Below are 24,855 nucleotides of genomic sequence, written 5' to 3' on the forward strand. Positions count from 1 at the left end.
ATTGATGGAAAAATTCCCTTTGTTTTCAGCAGCCTGTGGCTCAGCTGCTAACCTTTGATCGAACAAAGACACCAATCCATTTTCTATTTGTCACTAAACCAAGTGGGGCTGGGAAGTGCTCCAGGGAAAGCATCTGTGCAGTGCTTGTCATCCTGAAAGTGCTGCTATGTTATCCTTTTCTTCCCAGGTTTGTTTGCATCCTGCTGCAAAGCTGCTGGGGAGTGGCAGGACTTACCACAGCCTATTAAGCCAGCGGAAAGTGGAAGCAGACCTGTAATCTCTTCCATCTTTCTGAAAGCTAGAAGCATCAAAAACCTTCTAAAAAGTTGTCCAAGAGAGTACACAACATCTTTGAATCCAACCAAAACTTATGGATCAGGTACAGTAATTGAATCTACAGTTTTAGTAATATGCTGCAATGTCTGTGAAGTCAAATTTCTAATTTAGACTTTATCGAAAGAGTAAACTAGCAATCTAGATCTCTTCAAAACCCAAGTGCAGAATCTTATTAGTTTTAACAATCTCCCCACGGAGATATCACTAGAAGGACTTCATATCACAAACGCCACACAAAGAATAACATCAAGCAAATAACAGCATGTGCTCAGTACGAGAAAAGACAACTATTTATTTAGCACAGCGAGTTCAGTCATTTAAGCCTTCGGCTTCTCGACAGCTTTGAGTTCAGTCTCGCTTTGATGCTGAGAGAGAGGAATTTGCTCTTCTCAGCCTACTTCTCACTGGACGTTTTTAATCAGAATGAAACCACCGCACAGCCGGGCACATTAAGGCAGAACGGGAGGTGTTTGCTAAGAGGAGGTCATTTGCAAGTGCGTGGTCCCAGCACTGGGAGCTCTTGTGGCATCTACGCTTCATCTGCCTGACTCAAGCCAACGCTGTCCCACACTTTGACAAGTGCTACACAGTCCATACAGTTCAATATAGTCTAAAAGTACCTTAATTTCAAGCGAGTAGCCCACATGACTATCCAGGGAGAAGAACAGTAGTTTTGAGCTTTTAGCATAATGGGCACATGATACATTCAGCAGTTCACTAGCCATACATTCTTTGCACTGAGCAGAAACCAGGACCAAAGAAATGTGGGTGCTGCGTGGTGGGATGCATGGCACAAAAAAGACACCATGAACACTCTGTGAGAATGCAGGGGAACAAATGAAGTGTCACCTCCAGATTTTGTTTTGGTTTTCCCTACAAGGAATGTGACTTTACTCAGACTGTGGTAGTATAGATATGTAAATATACAGACGCACACAGAATATTCTTCAAGGCAGGGTGGTGGTACAGACACACTCGCATGCACACATAAACAGAGGTGTTTCTCAAATCATACCAAGATAGTAGATCTGGACAGCAGACTGTTAAGTTATGGCAGTAAGCAGAAGATGCCTTATGGACAGGACAAATTACAGTCCCTGCCTGGGGAGGGATGCATGTGGTTATGTACCCAGAACATGAGCTGCTGTTGTGGCACTGCCTCTGTGGGGTGTTTCTGGATGGGGTTACTGGCCTTGCACCCACATGCCCTATGGGCAAGGAGGAGTCAGATGCAAACAGAAATGGTTAAGGCCCACGTTGGCTGAGAATTGTTTTTCCCACTTCTGTTGCCAAACTTGAAGCAAAGAAAATGAAAACACTTCAGAAATAAAATAATAAGATACTCAAATGAGGCAGGCATTTCCCACCCCACCCTGCATCTATCTATGCTGATCAGTGCAGAATAGATAAATGCTGCATCTGTAGTGTCACACACTGCTAAAAATATTCCATGTAAGGAGAAGACAGGACAGGTGGAAGCATCTCTTAAAGGCAAAAGTTGAAAATAGAGGCATTGGTCTGAAAATCACCAACCCTGCTTTGGTAGAACATGAATCAGAACAGGGGTGGCCAACTTCCCTTCCTCATAAGCGGCACAAGAAGAGTCCCTACAGCCAAAAGCTTTGTGCTTGAAAGGAAGCAGAGCCCAGGGATATCTATCCCTCAGGTTCTTAGATGAGGTGCAGGCAGGGAGGTGCAGCAGCCCCATTGCATCCTCTTGCAAAACTCTGCTACAGTTGCTGCAAAGGTTCTGTGCTAGGACTGCTTCTGAGTTACTTCGTGCCTCACATCTCTACTTTCCCAATTGGTACTCCTCTGCTGTTGTTTACCCTTACTTCACCCTTCCCCCCCCACAAAAAAAAACAGTGAATGACTGAACTGTAAAGCAGGATGAGGGGAAATCCATTCTTTAGACAGAAGTGACACTATGGAGGCACCCAGCCATGGACCCTTCTGTTCAACCCACCAGAATTCTCCAGGCTGTGACATAGTGCTGCTTGAAGATATATCCATAATACAGGGAAGGAGTGCTTTGAACCATCAGGATTTCTCCTGGGCTGTTAGCACTCTTTCCAAAACCACTGTGAACTCAACATATACATTTCCTCTCTCTGTACTGGTGAAGGTAGAGGTAGACATTAAACTCATGCTGCAAGCAGCCTGTCATTCATCAGAAGACAGCATCTGATATTCCCAGAGGTTCTGTGCCTTTGGGAATATTTTATGAGCCTTGGGGAAAAGAGGGTGACCATAGGAATGGCCATGCTGTTGAAAAGGCTTTTTGTCTGAGAAAGCTGTATGCATTCAGCCAAACAAATTTGGGGGTAAATAAAGAAGACACTAGCCAAGAGAATTACCAGGGTTATACACATCTGCCATCCTATCTAGTAATTTTGCCAGAAGCTGGTACTGCAAAGACAGCACCCAGGGAACGTATGCCTTTCTCTGGCCTAGTACACACTGAATGTGTACATCAAGGCTCAAAGACACATCACATCTTTAACTGATTTCTACTGAACTCACCCCACCATCTCATGGCCTTTCTAAGTATCACTCAACAACCCCATCGGCTGCAACTTCTGTTGAGCTCCAGGGAGTCTGTGGTTCTGACCTCATCTAATCTCTGACATCACTGAGCTCTGACCAAGTTAAAAAGACAGTGCAAGATAAAGTGACCCATTTCTTGGTGTCAGGGGAAGGGCATCTGGCAAGGCACTGAATCCTCTCATTGCCTGCCTTCCTTTTCCTTCTTAGAAGGTCTGGCTTTAGACCTGAGGTACTCACCAGTGAAACCAGGCTGCTCCCCAGGGCTGGGAATTTGTTTCCACTTCCAAGATGTAGAGGAGTCACAAATCCCCGCTACTGTCACAGGCGAGGAATCATTCTAGGACAGATGGATCTTTCCAGTGACCTTGATCAGGGTTTCCCTGGCATGATGCAGGTCAGTGTTATTTTTCATGGGATCCCAGCTCCTGTCCACCCCTAAAACCAGCCTGTGTTTCCCTTTTTTCCTACCTTCTCATGTACAGAAAGGCCATAGCCTCCAGTGGGAAAATACCAGCTGAACAGACTTATCCAAAGCCCCAAGATTAACACAAAGAAACCACTCTTTGCCCCGCACATAGGGACAAGTGAACTGGATCTTCTCACTAGGCTCCATCTCTTCCCTCAAAACAAACTGAACAGAAAAACCAAAACACAAAGCAGGGACTCTGGATGGGACGAAGAACACTTTGGACTTGAAAACAGGGGACTGCAGGAGAAGTGGGGGTGGCTCCCAGGGAGGACAGCAGAGGAGGGGAGGGGACACCGTCATTTACACCAATCAGGAGAAGCTGTAATCTATACACAGTGGTATAAGCCAAGATATATTACATGAAAAGAACACACTGAGTGCATGGAGTTACCCATATCGGGTCAAACTGGCGCAGTTGTCTTGAACAAGACCCTTGGAGTTGCAGTTGATGTTTGACATTGACCTATCTAGCTTGCTCTCTCTATATAGATATGTATAGAATTTGTATGCATGCATTTGTCTCAAAAGGAGCTGTACAGCCAGGTTGGGTTTCTCTTCCCACCCTGTCTTGGTCTTCATTTTTTTCGGGCAAGGAACGCCACTCCCACAATCACCGCCAGCGCTGCCACCGCCACTCCTCCAACAATGATCAAGGGCTTCATGTTGTCGAAGATGCTGCCTGGTGACTCCTCGGAGCCATTTCCCTTATGGTCAGAGTCAGGGGACTGGCCAGTGGCCTCTTGTGTCTCCGTGGCGGCTGCACTGGGTTTCAGGTTGCTGTGGTTGTTCACAACAGCAGCATCGCTGCCCGCTTTCTTGGTGGCAGTGGCAGGATTAGGCTGTTCTTTGGGGGTATCCTTCTTGTCTGCATTCGTGGCAGGCCCCGGGCTGGGCTTTTCTGGCTTTCCAGAGCTGGGGGCCTTGGCATCGGGTTTGTTTCCACTTCGGACGTTACCTTTGGAATCCATCCCTATGAGTACTGCAGGTGGTCTGGACGCCAAGCACAAGGGAGGCAGTCCTAGGTCTTCTTTGCCTTTGCCTTGCTGCTGAGTGAAATAGGAGCCACAAGAGCAGGACAGCTCAGTGCCTTGGGATGATCACCTTGGGATGATGTTCACAGCTGGTGGTGTCCTACCTGGACATGATACAGCACCTGGGAGAGAAAGGAAAGCAATGAGAGCTGGGTGAAGAAGAGAGAACAAGCTACTGGCATCCCACCTGAAGAGGAGAACAAAACTGTGGAGAACTGTGAGCTGTAGTCAAAGTATCTACTGTAGTGCCTGCACTTGAGAGAACACCAAACACATCACACCAACCTTCACTGAGGTCTGCTGCAGCTACACTCCATCTACAAGATAAATCCCTTGCTGTGTATGCAATATCCTTTATCTGTGACAAGATGTACTCATGTCCAACCAAATTTTAATTCCTTGATGCCTTCCTCCCGGGTAAGGGGAGAACAAGTTGTTCCATGGGAAAGAAGATCAACAGCTCGTCCCTGACCATAACTCACCCTTGCCCTTTTTGTGTTGTAGAACTATCCCAACTGAAGTTTAGGAAGTAGTTAATGTAATATTGTCTGATATCTCCATCCACTTAGAGACTAATAAATGGATTAGGTTCTCAATTATCAAAGCTACTGTAAAGCAAGGTAAGGGCCAGAACCTCAGCTGCTGCAGCGTGGTGAATCATTTGTGTTGGAGGAAGGGACCTTTAAAGGTCATCTAGTCCAACTCCCTTGCAATGAACAGGGACACCTACAGCTCAGTCAGGATGCACAGAGCCCCATCCAGCGTGACCCTGAATGTTTCCAGGGACAGGGTATCCACCACATCTCAGCGGCAGGCTCCTATCTCCTTGCAGTGGTTATCTAGGTTTGCCTATAAAACTTCACCCATACTGCTGACAGATACGAGTTGGAATAATTTTTTCCAAACAATTGATGAAAGCAGCGTACAGATAATTCAGCAAGTTCACCTAAGCCAGCCTTCCTAGGCAGCCATCTGGGCAGGGTGAGGTGGGAGATAGAGCTGTGCGCAGCGGACAAGGAGAGGCTTGCCATCAGCACCACATCAGGTTTGAGTTGGGAAATGATGAATAAACAAGAGGAAGCCATCAGATCTGAGTCAACTGTTTCATTATCTCCCAGCTGACCTTTGGTGCTGCCAAGGGCTCTCTGCCTGCTAAGTGAAAAATGAGCTCAATAACTGTCTGGGTTTAGAAATAGAGGAGCTCATCAAAAACCTCTCCAGATAGATGTTGCTTCCATAATAGCTCAGAGGACAGATCTCTCCTTTAATGGTGGACAAGGAGAAGGTGCCACAGTTGCATCACTGCTTTACACTGTTGCCTCTTCTGGAAACCAAGCTAACAGATGCTGGGTTTTAAATTTCTGCCTAGGCAGAAATGATGGTCTGGAGACCTACTCAGAAATGCTAGATTTGGGTTCAGAGCAAAACCAGGCAACAGTTTCCTGCTTGGTGCGAGAAACTGCCCTGTCTCCTCCTCTCCGTGGAACCATTTCTTGTTCTATGGCCACCATTTCCTCCAGCATCAGTGAACTGGAGTTAACCTGCAATACCGAAATCGTTGGAATCCATAACTCTCATGGTACACCATGCTTATGGTCATGATCACAGAATCACAGAATCACAGAATTGTAGGGGTTGGAAGAGACCTCCAGAGATCATTGAGTCCAGCCCCCTGCTAAGGCAGGTTCCCTACACCAGGTCGCACAAGTGGGTGTCCAGGCAGGTCTTGAGTATCTCCAGAGAAGGAGACTCCACAACCTCCCTGGGCAGCCTGTTCCAGTGCTCATGATACTGGTATGCTGTATACTTCCCTGAACAGAGAACATTTTCCCATTTGGGTAAAGGCTTTGTAGCATGGAGACTTCCAGAAGGCTTCTCATCTACCTCATATATCTCCTTTAGGCGGATGGGTTGTGGCTGAACAGTATTCAGTATTCAGTGAGATGGAGCCTGAAAGCTCCAGATGACTTTAGGTGATCCAAGCTGATTAGTTTTGAAATAAATGATTGAAAAGAGGCAAATAATCTGCACAAAGGGTTATATAACCAGTATTGAGCAGGATATTTGCTAGCCTTCTACTTGGATTTTCAATTCAGTCTCACTCAAACTTCTCCCAGGGAATAGAATCAAACCACCTCTTCACTCAATTAAAACACAGCAACCAAATGCGCATGTAGCTGCTCTACATAGGCCAGGTCTACTTTGTCTGCAGCTGAGCAACACTTACTAACATCACTGAGTTTGATATTAAATCATTTTGGGAACCTGAACTACCACCCCTCATGCTTCACTGAAGATTATCATGCACTTGGGCATCTTGTACCACACAAACCTAATTGCAGATGCTCACTGAGATTAAGACCTTCCCTGTGGCCTGGGTGTTTGTAGATAAGCACGTGCACTTGGCCAGGAGTGTTTTCCTTGCTCATTTTGCAATATCTCTCTAAATGACATCTGCCTCGTCTTTTCCTTCCTATTGCCTCCAAAGGACATTGATAATCCAACCTGGAGGCATTTAAAGATGTGTAGATGTGATGCTTAAGGCCGTGGTTTCATGTTAGGCTTGGCACTGCTGGGTTAATGGTTGGACTTCCTAACGTTGGAGGTCTTCTCCAACCTGAATGATTCTATGATTCTGTAATGTTCTCAGTAGAAATGTTAAGTACATCCAGAGGCATATTCCTATGTACTACAGCTCCAGTCATTTGCAAGGCTCTATTCTTCTGGTTTGAGGAAGAATTAATTCTCATTTTACATCTGGTGCAGTGATGACACAGGCCACAAAGAGAAAGTGAGGTTCACAACAGGAGCAGACTTTGAGGTTCAGACAGGGAGAGTCAGATTCATCATATCATAAATATTCAATTACCTACATGGTGACTTCAATGGAAATTAGCTGGGCTGCTCACACTCCCTAGCATTGTGCAGCTATACTGTATTCTCCTTTACTAAATATTTGCTGCTTTCCCCGTATGCAGATTCCAAGGATTTTAAAATATTTGGAAACCAAACTAAATCGAAATTCACTATCAGCTGTTCCTAAGTGTGCGTGTGAAAGGCTTTCTGCCAGCGGTTTCCCACTGCTGGGAAGCTTTGCCCTGCACTCCTTGCTGGACTAGGTGAATGTGCAGAACACAGGTTTTGCATTTATTTCTTCCTGCCAACCCAGGATCTAAAAGCAGTACAATGCATTCTGCAGAACTGATCCCAAAGCTGTCAATATCCATCAGACTCCCTAATTTTTTCTCTCCTCTTTCTAGCCCTGTGCTTTCAAGGGCACCAGCACTGCTCAAGCACCTCTGTAGCCCTCATCAGGCTCAGAAGAACAGCAATTTCCTCATTTTAAAAGAGCTTTTTTTCTCCTTCCTTTCCCTCATTCATTTCATCACATAAAGTTTTCCCTCTCATGGCCTATCTATCCACCTTTATTTTCTTCTCCATAGCTCATCACATCTATTTATTCCTCCTCAGCTGCTGTCTCCACATGTCTACCCATTCCTCCCCCTTCCAGTTTCCTTCTGCCTCCCACACAGACGGTAGCACTGTAGAATGAGGTTTTGTGAGAAACAGACTTCATTCCCTCTGTCGCCCTGATTCTATGCCTTTGTTTAACAATCTTTGCCCCTTGCAGGGAGTTTTCCACTTGCCACCCGCTCCCCCCAGGCTGGGAAGGGGAAGCAGAGATCATGACACCAGCAATTAAGGAGAAAAATGAAAAGAAAAGCACTCTGAATTCCTGCCCATCAAAGTCCTTGGCTAGTTCTGCTTGCTGCAGCTCAAGGTCAGTGCAGTCAGACCCATTACAACAAGCCCCAGACAAACCAACAGGGAAGGAGCACCTCCTTGAAGGGCACCTTTTCTGCTTCAGCCCCCCTCCCTGCCCACCACATTAGCAAGTGCATCTATTCATCTGTCTCCTGTGTGTGCAGATGAAAGCTGCATCAATTCTGCACCAATTGGAGCAGATGAGTCATTGCTGGCTTTGCTGTAAGGTATCACTCTTAGATGGTCCTATTTCCTGCCTCATTCCCATGCCCTATAATCTTCTCCTCACACTTTTGAGTTAGAAAGAAAGCCGAGAAAATCTGCAAGGAGGAGCTGAGTGCAGGATGCAGTGTGAAGCTGCACCCCACAGCTGTACGGGTCTTCAAACATCACACTCACAGACTTGTACCGTATCAGCAAAAAACAATTCAGCTTACACAGTGGGGCTATGCCTCTGAATTCATGCTTGCAGCCAAAAAGATCCATCCACAACCTCCAGGTGTCCTCCAGCTGACAACATAGAATCATAAAATATCCCAAGTTGGAAAAGACCCATAAGGATTGTTGAGTCCAGCCTCAGGGATAGCTACTGACTTCTATCAAGGCCATGCCAAAAGAGCCTGAGTTGGCAGAAAAGAGCTTAAAAATCCTTAGATCTCCTTTCTTAAACTCCCCTTCAGATCTTTGTCTTTCTCACCTGTCTGGAAAAGCAATTGCCCAAAAGTTCACTTTTTCAGAATAAATAAGAGAGTGACAAATACCAAAGTTCCAAAGCTCCATTCTCCTGACTATGAGTTAGCTGTCTTGGCTTTTGGGCAAGGAATTAAATGGGTCTCTTGGACTAGGCAAGCATTAATGCTTCTCCCTGCCCATCCCCGTTGTCCAACAATACAAGGAAAAATTTTCAGTGTACAAGACAGATGCAGAACACCAGTTGGTTTCAAGAGCTTCCCAGATCCATTTGCCAGGTTCAGTAAGTCTCAGCTGCCATACCTGTATTTGATTATTTAAGACCAAACCAACTTCCTAAGGAACATAAAGTGGCTCTCTTCTCCAAGGAAGCTTCCATTTACTGAGTGCAATTTGCACCTGCTGAGACCAGCTCACAGGACTCAGTTACCATCACAGACTCATCTGTTTGCACCGGCTGGGAGATTATGAGCAGGTAATTTTAGCCTGAAGTCTGCAGATTTTGTTCCATTATGGCAGACTGCACATAAACAAGGAAATGAGAATTTAGCCACTTCAGAGGCACCTGAAAACTTAAAACTATATGACTTCCCCAAAGGGAGGAAATAACATCAAAAACAGCATAGTCCTGAGTACCAAATATAGGGCAGCTGAGGGACCAGGCTGTTAGAAACAGAGTGCTACTGGAGTATCAGTGCTGTTGCTGGCTTCCTACATGACCTCTGCATGTCACAAACTTGTGGAAATGGGATTTATATCATACTGGAGGCTGAGCTGACTGATGCTAGATCTTCAAATGGAAGAAAGCAAGGTTATGTTGAGTACTGCCATTACCAAGAGGTCTTGGCTGAGGTGGCCAGGATGAAAACAGCTGGAGCCACAAGAACGAGAGGTGATGGCCTCAAGTTGTGCCAGGGGAGGGTCAAGTTGAATAACAGGAAAAAAATCCTCTCAAAGAGTGGTGCTGCATTGGCACAGGCTGCCCAGGGGGGTTGTGGAGTCAATATCCCTGGGAGGCATTCAAGAACCATGGAGATGTGGCACTGAGGGACATGGTTAGTGAGCACGGTGGGGATGGGTCCGTTGTTGGACTTGATATTAGAGGTTTTTTCCAACTTTGATGATTCTATGTTTCTAAGGTTGTGAAGCCCAAGACCATTCTTACAGCTGTTTCTTCTCCCAAAAATAGCCCATAGGCAAATGCCCCAAATGCACCAAGGTGGCTTGGAAATGTGTTAAGAAAAAGCAGAAAGCTCGTTTTGTTTCCCAGTGCTCCGACTCCCCAGTCCTGATAGGGCAAACAGCCCTTATGCCCCTTTCTGTGCTGCTGAGGCAACAGGCACATCAAAGGCAGCAAGATGCCATGCCAGCAGCCAGGCAGTGTGACGGCAGCATACTGTGACTAAGCCATTTCCCATCTCCAAGAGGTTCTGTGGTAGTGGATGAGGTAATGCAGTACATCTCAGTATTGCCATAAATCTCAGAACAGCTTTACGTAAGGAGTTTGTGTCATGTAGCTGGGAGCTTTTCAGCCACCTCCACTCTACTTTGGACTGACGCAATGCCTGGCAAATGCAATAAAACAGCGTGAATGCATTCAGAGTGGGAATCGCTTTCTATAGAAGCTTTTTAGCAGGCTCGGTGCATCAGGGCTGAGCTGTGCAGCCCTCCCAAAGCACAGCCTGGAAGCAGCAGCACTGAGCTGCACCACATGCTGCTGACCCACTTCCCTGGGATGAAATATTGATGGATTCTTCTCCCAACGTGCTGTTGGCTGCTTCTTGCATCCCAGATTAAATGCTTCCCACCCAACGAGCCCTTTGAATTTTGAGCATCAAGGAGCTGAGAAGCTTTCAGCAGGCAGCAGCCTCAAATCGCTGCTGGCAGTGTCTGCGTCAGCCCTGTGGGCTGCATCAAGACCTGGAGCCTCAGCCATCACATCTGCGGTCCTTGAGCCTCACAGGATCTGTGTAAATTAGTGCCACATTTCTGCTTTGTTACCTACTCTTACCCTATGTGAAAATAACTCCAAGACCTGAAGAAGAGCTATAAACCTGCTCGCTGCCTTGTGCAGACAAACCCTTCTTCATGTGCCTTGCAGCTGCCCTGGAACATGGAAGAATAGGGAAAGCAGCATTGAAACAACCCCAGGACACAGAATTTTGCCTCCATGGTGTAACTGCATGAGGCCATGAGACTGCATGAGAAGTCACTCCATATCTCCATTACTGGAATAAGGCTGTAGCCCTTACCATTCAAAATTGCAGGGCATTAGATCCGAAGCCTTTCCCTGAGACAGCTTTGCTCAGCCATCCTCCCAGAGGGCTGCCTGCTCCAGCATGAAGGCCACCACCTCCCCCAAAACCCTCAGTCTGCCCAAAGCACAGAAGAGCAATTCCCTGTTGCATCCATCCAAACACCTAGCAGGATCCTCAGCAATACACCAAATGGAGAAGTGCTTTTGATACCTCCAAGCTTTGCAGTTCTATTTCCTTTATGGTGTGCAAAGAGAGGAGATGGGGAGAGGATTCACCCTCCTAATGCTGCTTTTAAAGCCCCATCTTGACAGTCATTGGTCCCACTTCTCTCTGAAGTGCAACAGAAATGAGCAAAAAAAGGAAAGAAAAAAAAAATGAGAAGAAAAATAATAGGATGAGAGAAAGGAAAAAGGAACAACAACAACAACAAAAAAAAGGGTCATCTCTGACACAGTACAATAGCCCCAGGGACTGCAGTAAGCATCAGCGGATTTGGCAGCTCTCTTATGGGCATCCTGATAGTCCCTTCAGATGGAAGCCTCTCATGGCATCACCCCCTCTGCATGTCAGCTGTGGCCAAAAAGATTGCAGATTCCATTCTGCAAGATCTGAAAACTGTTGCTTTGCAGCTGAAATGTGAGGAGCCTCTGCAGGTGGATGGGGAATAATTCAGCAGTGACCTTCTGGGGATCTGGGATGTCTCCAATGCAGGAAGGCTGCCCTATATCCATCCTTCCTCCCCGCATCCCACCACGGATGTAACCGCTGCACCACAATTGTGGCCACCTGCCAGCCAAGGGATGAATATGTGCATTTAGGGGAAATTCTAGATTTTTCTTCCTGCTGCAACTGCATGGGTGAGGGGCTGGAAAGATGGGAACTGCTGAAGGTCGTGTCTGTGAAGGTCAGAATGTGGAAGTTGGCCCCCGTTTGGAGCAGGGAACTCTGTCCAGCTGCATCCTCCCATTCCTGACAGCATCCTGCCCAAGTCCAACCCAGGAGAAGAGGCTGCCACCACCTTCCTATGTCCCCAGCACCAAAGTTCTCCCAGGCTGACCTCGGATACAGCATAAAAATCCTCTCCCCTCTCCTCAGTGGGGACCAAGACCTCAGGCAGGGACCAAGCTAACACATCTCTGCACACACGGATGCAAAAAGAGCTACACAGAGAGGTGCACAAAATGCTCCAGACACCCCTCATTGCATTTCATTCCCATCTGGTGTCCCCCTCTCATTTGGTACACTAGCTGAAAAACCTCTCAGCTCTCCATGAGAGGCTTGATTTTGTTTTTGGTCTGTTTCTCTTTGTAAGCAACTTTTCAGCACAAAGGAGGGGACAATATCAAATGCTATCCATTTGGTATCAGAGATATAGCCCCACCCCAGCAGAACAACCCCCAGCTCCTAACATGGAAAAAGGAAACATTTATCAGCCAGGGCTATTAATTACCAGCACTGCTTGCTCTGCATAGCCTCCTGCCTGTGAACTGCTTGCAATTAGACATTTAACATAGCACAATGCAGGCAGAAAGGAGCAGGAACACAGCTGGGAACCTGGCAAGAGCCTTCCAGCGCTGCAGCCTCCATCCCAGCCTGCTGCCTCTATCCCTAGTCCCTACCTCCATCTCAGCTCCATGCCTCCATCACAGGGCTTCAGCCTCCATCCCATTTCCCAGCTCCATCCCAGCTCCCTGCCTCCATTTCAGATCTGTAGCTTCCATCCCTGCTTTCTGCCTTCATTCCCTCTCCCAGCCTCCATCCCAGCTCCCAGCTCTATTCCAGGGCTGCCTGACCTTGAAGGACATGTGCAGAGATCCTTGCTATTTTGGGTTAAGACATATTGTTATTTATTAACAGTATTAAAATCTCCCTCCCCTCTTTCCAACTCCCCCCCACTTAGTGGTATGCAGGGGGAAAAGAAGCAGCCTTACCTCTGTCCTCCAGAGCTGGCTCTTGCGCAGAGAGAAGGGATGATGGCAGAGGAAGAAGGGAGGGTGGGGGAGTGGAAAAAACTTGGGAGTTTCCCACAATGCACCTCTGCAGACTGCAGGAAGATGGAGAGCAGGGGAGGAGGGCAGAGAGTGCTCCAATCCGGAGGGGAGGGCTGGGACCACAAAGAGGGACAGGATGCCAAGGGGAAGGAATGGGGGGGGGGGCATGTCTGACACCTCTGTGTCTCAGGGCTGGGTGATTTGGGGCTGTCCCCACAGCACTGAGCATGCAATTGCAGCCACCAACTTGCAGCAGGGGGGAGAGAATGGGAGGGGGGCAGCCTGGCAATCTGAGATGCTTCTGTGTGTAGGGAAAAGGGAGGAAAAAAAAGAAAGAAAAAAAAAAAGGGATTTGGGGGCTCATGGCACTCAGGATTTCTGAGAATGTTGTTAGAAATGCTCTCATATGAGAGATGCTCTGCACAGCACAGGAAAGGAAGCTAAAGTGTTGCATAGAGGGGGGGCTGTGGCATCTCTGTTCTCTTCTCCCTGAATCCTCCCAGTTTTAAACCACCTCACAGCACATCACTGGGGCCAAACCTTGCATTTCCCCATGGCCAGGTCCTGGGATTTTTTGTGGGTCTTTTAGGTGGATTTGATCAGGAAATAAGGGCTATGACTCTTGTCCATGTTTGAAGCAAACTACAGAAAATCCTTGCAGGAGAGCGCAGGAAGAAGCCAAGTGCCAGCACAGCACGCAGTGCTTCAGCTCAAGATGCAGCAAGGTGAAAGCAGCTCCTTCAAGGTCAGAGGGAGACCTTGTCTCTTCTATGGACCTTGAACATTTGCCATAGGCTTCATGCAATAACTACAATAAATAACGTCATAGCACGCTAACTCTGTAGTCATCATATTTACTTACAGCATTTTACCCCTTCAATATATTGTGGTTATCATAATTCTCTGCTGCTGATCCACCTACAACTTGTTGTCCGCAGAGACTGATTCTGTACACGAACAGACCTGCCAGCATCACCAAGTTGTTGGAATTTTAGCATCTTTTTCCAGTGCTGAGTCCTGAGCCTAGGTGGATGCAGCTTTTGAATGCCAGGATTCTCTGGGCTCCCTCAAGAGCTGTCACAGCTAATAAGAATTCTCATTTTCATCTCCTGTTACATGCTTTCTATCCTCCTTTCTCCAACCACACCTCCCCTATTTTATTCCATTATCAGAAAAATCACTGTCCATTCTGCTTATGTATTTCTTCTCCTAATAACATTTATAGTACCCTATACTCCTAGTGGGAGGTTTTTTTTATTACAATAGTTTCCACATTATTTATTCTGTTCTATAGTAGGATTGTTTGTCCTTGGTCACGTCTAGCTCTCTCATCGATGAAGCTTGCCTTTGGTTTATTATTAGTATGTTGCATCCATGCCTGATCATTACAACTGGTTTCTTTCTCAACAGTGTGATATGCACCTTGTTCAGCCAGAGCAGGACTGAGAAGACCTGATTGTTGTAAGGTCTGTATGGTAATTCTCCTGGCCATTAATATTAATGCCCACTGCTGCTCACACAGATGGCACTCCCCTGGGCAGCCTGATCAACAGCAGGGGTTGGAAATGAATGATCTTTAAGGTCCCATCCAACCCAACCATTCTATGGTTCTATGATCTTTAAGGTCCCTTCCAGTCCAACCATTCTATGGTTCTATGACCTTTAAGGTCCCTTCCAGTCCAACCATTCTATGGTTCTATGATATGATTCTGCTGCTCTGGTTGCTAACAGAGCATCCATTAAGACTATTTTTCATTGTTCTCGGGAGACAATAATTTGAACAAGTTGCTGAAGTGAGCCCGTGGCCTACAGGTGCATTAGGAAGCCGTGGTATTGCCAGTGAAGGGTTTTATCTCTTCTCTTCAAAAAAACAACCCTGAAAAATGATTCTTCAGCAAGCAGGGTGGCAAACAAAAGGGTTGGAGCTATAATTGAAAACCACTTGTTGTCTGCTGGTAGCTTAGCAATAGTCACTGCCTTGCTAAAATAGGAGCAGTTCTCATGGTGAACACGTTTATTTGGCAGTACTCCATTGTCATTTGTCAGGATTTTCCATCAGCCTTGCTAATAGGACACAGTGAAAAATTATACAGGTTTATAATTTGTCAAGAAATGTTGTTTAAAACAGTTCTCAAAGATTTGGCTTTGGCTTCTTCAGGGCATGAGTAGAAGATGCCTGACTTCAGCTTGGGCACTGGATTTTCCCAGGGCTGATCTTTCTGCCATCCCTTCAGAGTGGCTGTTAGAGTACTGTGAATCTGTCTCTTACTGCTTATATCTGTCCTCTGGCCCTTTATAATGGCCTTTTAATGTTTTTTGTATTACTTGTGCAGAAATACATTTCTTCTCGTGTTCTACTCTTACCATCACCATTTCCATCCATCCCCTCTCCTCTGTTATCCACCTCCCTCCTTGCTGAAAGCCACTTGTCCCATGTTAAATTTTACCCTTTTCTCCTGAACCTAGCTTATAATTACTAGCAACCCTATGTGATCTCTGCCAGGGAATTTCCCCATGTTATGCTTTTGGGCAGAACGTTCTTGTGCTTCATTGCCAGAGCCACCTGTGCCTCACCAGCAATAGGTTGGTGGGACCTGACATCATATCCCACCAGCACCTTTGTAATTATGCATTGGCTTGTAAAGTCTCTTCTTCCAGTTTCTAGCTTTGAGTGACACCCTGTTTTTCTTCCCTGAATGATTTTCTGCCCTTCTGTGTCAGTGTTTTTCCTCCTCAATCTCTGAGCCAGCAGCAACCCCCATCTGAGCAGCTCTGTCCCTGTGAAGTTCACACCAATACCCCTCACCTGCCCTTTCTGAATGGGTGTGAGACTCAAATACCACTCTGGCTGCTCTTGGTTCTTATGTATTCTCAGGGATGTCTCATAACAATGTTGAAAGAGCACTGATTTCTAACTCTTGCTCTTTTCAGGTGATTTTCCATATCCCGCAATGGCAGGAGAAGAAAGTGCCATCCTCTTGGAAGCACTGGAAGGTCTCACACTCGAAGACTTCCAAGAGTTCAAGAAGAAGCTGTCACACATTGATATCAAAGAAGGCTGGAACATCCACAGGGATGAGCTGGAGAAGTTCACCCATCCTTCCACACTCATCAGTTATATGGGCGACAGCTATGGGGAAGCCGCTGCTATGGACATTGCCATCGGATTGTTTGAGAAGATGAACCAGAGGCACCTTGCTGAAAAAATCCTTGATGAGAAGGTGAAAGGTAAGTAGCCAGGGTAATTTTTTATTTCCTTTGTCTTTTGAGTGCTGGGGACAGAGAGAAGTCAGTAAAAGAGCAGGTTTGTGGTGAGGCTAGAACAGTGAGGGTGTCCCACTCATCCTATCAGGGTTCCTCTTCTCCCTTGCCCCATAATGCACTGAGGCCACAAGCAGAGTAGGGCCCGTGGGGACAAGGCCAGGGTGCCTGGAAGGGGCAACAGTGTTCTTATACAAGCAGTCACTGCAACTACAAGGTCTGAGCTGGCAGATGTTTGCTGAGCTGGAAGACACAAGGGACACCTTGGGGACATTCCTGGTAGGGCCTAGAAGAAGAAAAAGGGCTCAATGGATGGCATATGGGAAGTGCATAACTGAATTTTATATTGAGGCGGAGCACTGAAATAAATGTGCTGTGCTGTTGTTGTGTTAGGAGCATGACTGTGCTTTGGAACTGACTCTACTTCTGTCTGGTGCAGAGTACAAGCAGAAATACAGAGAGCACGTGGCCAGAGAGTTCCTGCAGTACAAAGAGGTGAATTCCTGGCTAGGGGAGAACCTGTCTGTGAGCGACCGCTACACCAACCTGACCATAGCCAGGAGGTCTTGGAATCAGCATGGAGGTGAGCCTGGAGATGTCAGCTCTGACACTGTCACCATACAAACACTCTTTGAACCCAGCAAAGATGGCCAATTGCAGCGGGTCACAGTGCTGGTGGGTGCCACTGGCATGGGGAAGACGATGACAATCAGGAAGGTGATGATGGATTGGGTGGAAGGGACCCTCTGCACACAGTTTGACTATGCCTTCTGCATAGACTGCAAGGAGCTTTCCTTTTCCAAAGAAGTGAGCATGGTGGACCTGATTTCAAAATGCTGCCCTCAACAGCGAACACCAGCCGGAAGGATTTTTGATAACCCAGAGAAGATCCTGTTCATCTTTGATAGCTTTGAGGTCCTGGGATTGCCCTTGGTTCAGCACAAGGGCGAGCTGAGCACTGACCCCACAGAAGCCAAACCACTGGAAACCACCCTGCTGAGCTTGCTCAAGAGAAAAGTCCTCCCTGAGTCCTCTGTGCTCATTGCCATGAGACCAACAGCTCTCCAGAGCCTGGGGCAGTGCCTGGAGGGTGAACATTATGTGGAAATTCTGGGGTTTGCACCAGCTGCAAGGGAGGAGTATTTCCATAGGTATTTTGGGAATGACAATAAAGCAGATGTGGCCTTCAGGTTTACCAGGGGAAATGGGGTCCTCTACAGCTTGTGTGTCATCCCCATCATGAGCTGGACTGTCTGCACCATCCTTGAGCAAGAGCTGCACAAGAGGAATCAGCTTCTTGCATGCTCAAAGACCACCACACAGATGATCTTGTTCTACCTCTCCTGGTTAACGAAGCATAGAGTCAGTAATGCCTGGCAGAACCTGCAGCAGTTCCTGCACAAGCTTTGCTCCTTGGCTGCTGATGGCATCTGGAAGCACAAGGTCCTCTTTGAGGAGAAGGAAATTGAGGACCAAGGCTTGAATCAGCCAGAGCTTCTCTCCCTCTTCCTCAATGAGAAAGGTTTGGAGAAAGGCACACACCATGGGAACGTCTACAGCTTCAGCCACCTGCACCTCCAGGAGTTCTTTGCAGCGATGTTTTATGTCCTGGAGGACCAGGAGGAAATGCTCAGTGACTCACAGATCTTTGCAAAGGATGTGAATATGTTGCTAAAAAGCTACCACACATCTAGGATGGATTTAAACGTGACAGTGCGGCTCCTGTTTGGTCTGGTGAACCCCAAGTCAGTAGAGTATGCAGATGAAGGAATTGGGTGCAGAATTTCATTGCGACCTCGGGAAGATCTGCTGAGGTGGCTTCAGACAAGACACAGAGACCTTTCCCATCCCAGTAAAATAATGACAGTTAAGGATTTGGACACTTTCCACTTTTTATTTGAGACAAACGAAGAAAGCTTTGTGCAGAGCGTTTTGGGCAGTTTCACAGGAATAGTCTTGCAGGACGCCAAGCTGATGCTGTATGACCAGGTGGCTCTTTGCTTCTGCATCAAGCAGTGGGCTGGGCTGCTCAGTGTCACGCTCCGGAGCTGCTCCTTCCACCAGCAGCATCGCAGGCAGGAGCCAGGCAAGGGTTTGCCCTGGTGAGTATTGACTCTGTGCTCTGTATCCACAGAGGTTTCCCCTTTTCCCTTGCAAAGCAAAGTTCTGGAACATTCTGGAATTGCGAATGCCTCTTTCCATCCAAACACCAGCTCCTGTCCTCATTGATGGTTTAGTCCCTTAGTGGAGGATTTTACCTCTACTTGGTGAGAACTGTGGGACAACGTGGCCATACTCATCCCCTTCTTCCTAGGCAGAGCTGGCGGCAGGAGGAGCTGCACTCACCTCTGTACCCACTGTGCCAGGCACTGAGGCACCCGGGCAGCTTACTCCAGAGCCTTAGGTATGGATGGCCCTGCCCTGAGGCATTGGGTGGGCACCTCCACAGGGTGAGTGGCTGCACTCCCTGTGTGCTGCAGGGCAGTGGGGTAAGGTGTGCCTCTCTCCTGCAGGCTGCAGTGGTGCGGGCTGACAGAGGGTGACAGTAAGACACTGGGGACACTGCTAGCCACACTTCCCAGCCTGGTCTACTTCGAGGTGGGCGACGGAGCGCTGGGTGATGACGGTGTGAGGATGCTCTGCACTGGGCTGCGCCAACCTGACTGCCACCTGCGTGTCCTGCGGTGAGCAGTGCCAGGATGGCCGCCTTCCCTGCGAGTCCCTGTGGGAGCATGTCCCCAAGCATCCTCCAGGGCGGCCTCTGTCCCACTGTGGCTGGGAGGCACGGGGGCACCGGCACTGCTGAGGCTCTCTCCTGCAGGCTGCGGTACACCCACCTCACCAGTGCCTGCTGCCAGGACCTCAGCGTAGCACTGGGCACCAGCACGTGCCTGGAGGAGCTGGATCTGTCCTTCAGTGCCAGGCTGCGGGATGACGGCGTTACGCTGCTGTGTGAGGGGCTCCAGCACAGCAGCTGCCAACTGCAGGTGCTACGGTAAGGGCACACGGCACTCTGCACACCCAAGCGGCTGCAATGCCACCACCGTGTCCTCAGTGCTGCTGTCTCCCCTTTGTTCTGCAGGCTAGGGAGCTGCAGCCTGACCGACACCTGCTGCCAGGCCCTGGTGGCATGGCTTGGGCACAGCCACAGCCTGAAGTGCCTGGACCTGAGTGACAATGAGCTGGGAGTTGGGGCCACGCTGCTGCTGCGGCAGCTCCGCCATCACAACTGCATGCTGCAGATGCTGGGGTGAGTGTGGCCACATGGACCTAGGGAGCAGGTGGGTCCTGCTGGTGCTGAGGCTGTTTCTCTGCATTCCCTGAAGGCTGAGCATATCCACGCTGAGCAAGGATGCGCTGCAGGAGCTGGTCGCCCTGCAGGCACTAAAGCCCAACTTGAAGGTCACAGACTTACAGGAACACGAGGCCCCAGAGACAGGTGCCATGGCACGATTGACCTTCCAGCACAGCATCTGGGCAGGCAGGAGGGCAGCTGTCCGGGGGCGAAAGGGGCTCCCCTCCTCTCGGGCAGCCCTTCCCCACAGCAGGAGCCTGTGCTAGCTGGGCTGTGTCCTGCCCCTCCTGCTGGTAATATTCCCCCCGGTGCTAAAGGAAGGCCAGCGAGTTTCCAAGCTGTTTGAGGGCTTGAATAAAGAAGGGACATTCACACTGAAAGACTATTTTACTGCTTAAACACATACCTTAACGAGACGTGTGGGGGCAGCAGAAGGAGGAGCCATGGAACCGTTCTGCAAGGCTGAGTGACACCTCCATGCCAGGGCCAGCCCTCCGAGGGGGCAGAGTTGTGTCCCCAACCAGAGCCTCCTCACAGCAGGACGCCCCTCCCTGGGGCGCTGATGTCAACGTCATCATACCCCATCTCCCTGAGGGTCTCCTCGGGCACGGCTGTGGCATCATCATAGTCTGCACATAGCATCCCTGTGGTGCCACTCCCCTCCTCCTCAACCCCGATGCGATGTGACAACTGCATCCCCGAGCCCTGCAGTAGAGAGCCTGGGGGGAGGATGGTCACTAGGGGCACAGTGGGGATGCAACAGCCCTTGCTCAGGAGCTGAACCCACTCCCACCTGCACGGCTGGGCCCCTCCCAGCACTCAGGCACCTGGCTGTAGTCCAGCTCCTCGTACACAGCCTCAGAGCCGGCGTCCTGGCTGGGGCCTGCAAACAGTACACGTGTCACTGGGTCCCCAAGCGTCCTCAATGGGGGAAGAGACCCCAAAGTAACACCCACCTGCACGCTGAGCCCGAGTACGGTGCACCTGCAGGGCCAAGGCAGCCAGGGCCAGGCTCAGCAGCATCCCCAGCAGCACGCACAGCACTGTGGGCAGCGGCACATCTCCCAGCGGGACAGCTGTGGGGACAGAGAAGGCAGCGTCAGGCCCCTCGGGGACCACCCAGCAGCGGGGGCAGAGGGCACGGCAGAACCACCTGCGCAAACGTCCCCGTCCCGACAACCGCTCCCCGGGGCCGGGCTACCGGTCACGTCGCTTCCATCCTCATCGCAGGCCACGTGCGTGACCCCGGCGGGGCCGCAGGACCGCAGGCGCCAGGGCGTCGAGGAGCAGCGCCAGAGCGAGCGGCTCCCTTCCTCGCAGCGTACCCGTCCCAGCCAGGCGGGGCCCGAGCTCCGATCCGGCACGGCGTGCAGCCTCCCCGCGGCTCCGCAGCCCAACTCTCGGCACACAGCGGCGGCCGCGGCGGTGCCGTCTTCTACGGTGCCGTTGGCGCAGACGCGGCCCCACGCGCCGTCGTGCAGCAGCTCCAGGATTCCGTCGCAGCCGCCGCCCTCCAACCGCAGGGCCCGCAGCGCTGCCACGGGAAGAGGCGCTCACGGCTCCGCATCGCAGGCGGCACCGCGACGGCAGCACCCGTCCTCCGCTCACCTGAGCACACCGCCCCGGCTCCACCGCCGCCGCCGCAGCCGCCGCTCCTCGACGGGCAGTCCCAGAGCGCCGCCTCCGTCCCCGCGCAGCCCCCGGCGCCCGCCCACGGCGTCCCGTTACCGGAGCCGAAGCGCTCGGGGCCGGGTGCCTCCAGAGCCGTCCCGCAGCGCAGCTGGCGGCAGACGACGGCGGCGTCCCGCAGGCTCCAGGCGTCTCGGCACACGGAGCTCCAGCCGCCGTCGATGTACACCTCCACCCTGCCGGCGCAGCGCCCGGGGCCGCCCGCCAGCCTCAGCCGCCGGCTGCCTGCACGGGAGGGCCGGGCTGGGGTCGGGCGCAGATGCGCGATGCCCGCGGCCCTTCCCGGGATGCCCACCTGAGCAGACCACGGCCAGCGCCGAGGGGCCGCGGCCCAACCCCGAAGCGTCGCACTGCGACAGGAACTCCTCGCTGCCCTCGCAGCGCAGCTCCGCGGTGCCCGAGCCGCCTCTCGGCGCGGCGTACGTCTTTTCGGGCACCCCGCAGCCCAGCTGTCGGCACGCCATGGCCGCGGTGCCGTTGTCGCGGGATCCCGCGGACACGCCGGTCCAGACGTCGGGGCGCGGGGCCACCTCCAGGCGCCCGTCGCACCGCCTCTCCCCGCCCCGCAACCGCAGGGTTTCGGCGGCTCCGGAGCAGATGACGGCGGCCGCCTGGCCGGGGACACAGACGGGCTCCCCCAGCACCGCGGCCGGACACTGGCCGGGGTGCCACTTGTTCCCCACGCAGCCGAGGTGGTCGCGCCGCAGCGGTCCTTTTCCCGCCCCGAAACGGCCCCCCGGCTGCACGGAGGCGGCCGGGCCGCAGCCCAGGTGTCGGCAGAGGACGTGGGCGTCGGGCAGCTCCCAGGATCCGGCGCAGAGCGGTCCCCACGTCCCCCGCTCCTCCACCTCCACCCGCCCGGCGCAGGGCGAGCCGCCGTCCGCCAGTCGGAAGCCGGTGTAGGCTGCGAGAAGAAGAGAGAGAGGGCGGCGGGATGCCGGCCCGGGGCTGCAGACTGCCGGCCCCCCGGCCGCACGCTTACGGGAGCAAACGACGGCGGCGGGGTCGGTGCAGCGGTGCTCGGGGACCAGCCGCGCTGCGCAGGCGACCAGGAGGGGCTCGGAGCCGTTGCACTCGAAGGCGCCGTCCCAGAGCGGCCTCGGCGCAGCTCCGAAGCGGCCGGGCTCGGGCAGGGCCAGCACCGCACCGCAGCCCAACTCCCTGCAGAGCACCCGGGCACTCTCCTCGTCCACGCGGCCGTGGCAGACACCCAGCCAGGCCCGGCCCCGCCGCACCTCCAGCCGACCCTCGCAGGCACCGTCCCCTCCGACCAGCCGGGAGAACCCTGCGAGAGGCGCTGGTGGGTCCGCAGCTCGGCGCTGGGTTCCCTTCGGGGCCGCCCGCCCGCGCCCTCACCTTGACACACGACGGCGGTGTCGTGGTCGTGATGGCCGTCGTAGGGCCCCCAGCCCTGAATGGCGCAGTCCCACAGCACGCTCTCATTCCCTCTGCAATTAACTACGGCCAGGTTGATGGGACCTTCCGCCGGGCCGAATTTTGAGCCGTGATAGACGCCGGCCGCCGAGCCACAGCCCAGCTGCTGGCACACCACCTCGGCATCCTCCATGGTCCAGGCGGCATCCGCCACCGTGCCCCAGCGGCCCCGCAGCTTCACCTCCACTCTCCCCTCGCAGGGTCCCCTGCCGGCCGCCAGCCGCAGCTCCAGCGCCTCTGCACCGCACACGGTATCAGTCACGGCCGCAGCTCCCCCCGTCCCACATCCCCGGCGGGGCCCTCACCCGTGCAGGTCACTCCCACGTCCCACTCGTGGCCGCAGAAATGCCGTCCCCAGCCGAAGTTGTAGCAGTCCTGCAGGGCCTCCTCCATTCCCCGGCAGTTGAAGAGGTGCAGCCAGATGCGTCCCTTGCCCTGCCCGAATGGGGCAAACGGGGATGCCCTCACTGCGGCCCCACAGCCCAGCTGCCGGCACACCACACCAGCCCCGCGGGCGTCCCAGTCGAAGTCGTAGGTGCAGACGGAGCCCCACTCGCCCTCGTGCTTCACTTCCACCCGCCCGGCACAGCGATGACCACCATTCACCAGTCGCAGATGGGCAGATGCGGTGTTCATTTGTCGGGACGTTGCTGGAGCCGGGGAGGGCTGCATCACAGCTGCAGGCCCAGCACTCAGCCCACACAGTTGCGTGCAGAGCAGCAGCCCCAGCACCCTGCAGGGCTCCATCCCACCCCACAGACCTGACAGACCGGGCCGGGAGGGGAGATATAGGCAGCCCCCACTGCAAGGAGCCAATGGGTGCAGCGGAGGCCCCTTGCAGCCGTTATCAGCTGGGTTATCTGCCACCAGCCACCAATAAGTTGCACTGTGCCCAAATATGAGGCTGAGCTCCGCTTCAGCCCTCGCACAGCCCTGCCGGGGGGGCTCGGTGCCCGCACATCCCCAGGGGGAGCCACAAGGACCTGGCATTGCATGTCCCACAGCTGGGGCTGGGAGAGAAGGCCAGGGGCCTCTCTCTGCACACCCATGCCTGTTCTTTGACCCCCTCGGGCCAACAAGGTCCCTGTGCCCAAGGCAGATGCAGGCAGCACGGGGTCATCCCCACCCGCAGGTGTGTGGCAGCAATGCCCCCCTTGCAATGCAGGCAGGGATGGGGCGGTTCTACTCGCGAGGACCTGGCGTCAGCACCGACCACACGCAGCCTCCGGGACACCTGCGGTGCCACTATGTGGTGGTATGGAGACGCTGCCAGGGAGCACGGAGCACAGGCGGCCAAAAGTGAAACCTGGCCATCTGCTGCGCTGCCCCACCGTTTCCTCCCACTCTGCACTTCCTGCCCCACAGCTCCAGCCGGGCCCCAGTGCTGATGGATGGATGTTCTGAGCCTCCTCTGCTTGGCCTGAGCAGCCCCAGCCACACTGGTCTCTTACCTACCTTTCCTGACTTGCTGCACCTGGGGACAGAGAGCTTCCCTAAAGACCTGCCAGCTCTGTTCCACATCCTTGCCCATGTAGACAGATTCCCAGGGTGTTTTGTTGTTTAAATCCCTGAAGAGCTGGAAGTTGGCTTTCCTAAAAACTTAGCATCCCGATTTTACTCTGTCTGTCCAGCACCCCTCGGGAAGTGATACAACAGAAGGGATGCCATCTGGAGGGACCTGGACAGGACTGAGAAGTGGCCCCATGTGAACCTAACAAAGTTCAACAAGGCGAAGCATGGAGTGCTGCACTTGGGTCAGGGCAATCCTAGATATGCATGCAGACTGGGAGAACTCAGTGTGAGCAGCCCTGTGGAGAAGGACTTGGGAGTTGTGGAGGACAAGAAGCTGGACATGAGGCAGCAGTGTGTGCTTGCAGCCCTTACGGCCAACGGTATCCTGGGCTGTATCAACAGAGAGGTGGCAGCAGGCAGGGAGGCGACTGCCTCGCTCTGCACCGCCCTCGTGAGAAACCATCTGGAGTATCGGACCTGGTGAGGGGCGGTCACCCAGCCCCGCAGGGCGAGGCCGTCCACCCCCATGGGGAACGTTCTCAGCAGGAAAAGCACGGCACGAACCATGGCCGAACCT

General features: G+C 52.1%; 3 protein-coding genes across 5 annotated transcripts in view; 1 reads left to right on the plus strand and 2 right to left on the minus strand.

Moving 5' to 3' along the window:
* LOC100544081 (NACHT, LRR and PYD domains-containing protein 3-like) overlaps positions 1 to 20,023 on the plus strand; it is a 26,271-nt gene extending 6,248 nt beyond the window's left edge. Inside the window, exons 2-10 of one of the 2 annotated variants that reach the window (XM_031553410.2) lie at positions 188 to 379; positions 14,498 to 14,553; positions 16,019 to 16,315; positions 16,788 to 18,450; positions 18,663 to 18,752; positions 18,862 to 19,032; positions 19,170 to 19,343; positions 19,431 to 19,598; positions 19,675 to 20,023. In XM_031553410.2, coding sequence (XP_031409270.1) covers positions 16,039 to 16,315; positions 16,788 to 18,450; positions 18,663 to 18,752; positions 18,862 to 19,032; positions 19,170 to 19,343; positions 19,431 to 19,598; positions 19,675 to 19,909 — 2,778 coding nt within the window. In that variant the 5' untranslated portion in view covers positions 188 to 379; positions 14,498 to 14,553; positions 16,019 to 16,038 and the 3' untranslated portion in view covers positions 19,910 to 20,023. Of the gene's footprint in view, positions 1 to 187; positions 380 to 14,497; positions 14,554 to 16,018; positions 16,316 to 16,787; positions 18,451 to 18,662; positions 18,753 to 18,861; positions 19,033 to 19,169; positions 19,344 to 19,430; positions 19,599 to 19,674 lie in introns of those variants that run through there. The other variant, XM_085226032.1, reaches the window with a different exon arrangement.
* Positions 374 to 13,252, minus strand: CEND1 (cell cycle exit and neuronal differentiation 1). The gene is made up of 2 exons (XM_085226096.1): positions 13,028 to 13,252; positions 374 to 4,505 (listed from the first exon to the last, which is right to left on the minus strand). The coding sequence occupies exon 2, from the start codon at positions 4,318 to 4,320 to the stop codon at positions 3,928 to 3,930; it is 393 nt and encodes a 130-aa protein (XP_085082222.1). The 5' UTR covers positions 4,321 to 4,505; positions 13,028 to 13,252; the 3' UTR covers positions 374 to 3,927.
* Positions 20,012 to 24,850, minus strand: LOC146544216 (scavenger receptor cysteine-rich type 1 protein M130-like). 2 transcript variants are annotated; one of them, XM_085226031.1, is made up of 9 exons: positions 23,072 to 24,850; positions 22,689 to 23,003; positions 22,315 to 22,617; positions 21,628 to 22,236; positions 21,252 to 21,557; positions 20,845 to 21,177; positions 20,600 to 20,719; positions 20,437 to 20,526; positions 20,012 to 20,362 (listed from the first exon to the last, which is right to left on the minus strand). In XM_085226031.1, exons 1-9 carry the CDS (start codon positions 23,754 to 23,756, stop codon positions 20,175 to 20,177), a joined length of 2,949 nt encoding a protein of 982 aa, XP_085082157.1. In that variant the 5' UTR covers positions 23,757 to 24,850; the 3' UTR covers positions 20,012 to 20,174. The 2 variants fall into 2 exon arrangements, with proteins under 2 accessions (XP_085082157.1, XP_085082156.1); XM_085226030.1 differs by having other exon boundaries at positions 20,797 to 21,177.
* Between the last annotated feature and the right edge of the window lie 5 nt (positions 24,851 to 24,855).

The sequence above is a fragment of the Meleagris gallopavo genome, chromosome 5 (assembly GCF_905368555.1).
Source record: "Meleagris gallopavo chromosome 5, MGAL_WU_HG_1.1, whole genome shotgun sequence".
NCBI lineage: Eukaryota > Metazoa > Chordata > Aves > Galliformes > Phasianidae > Meleagris > Meleagris gallopavo.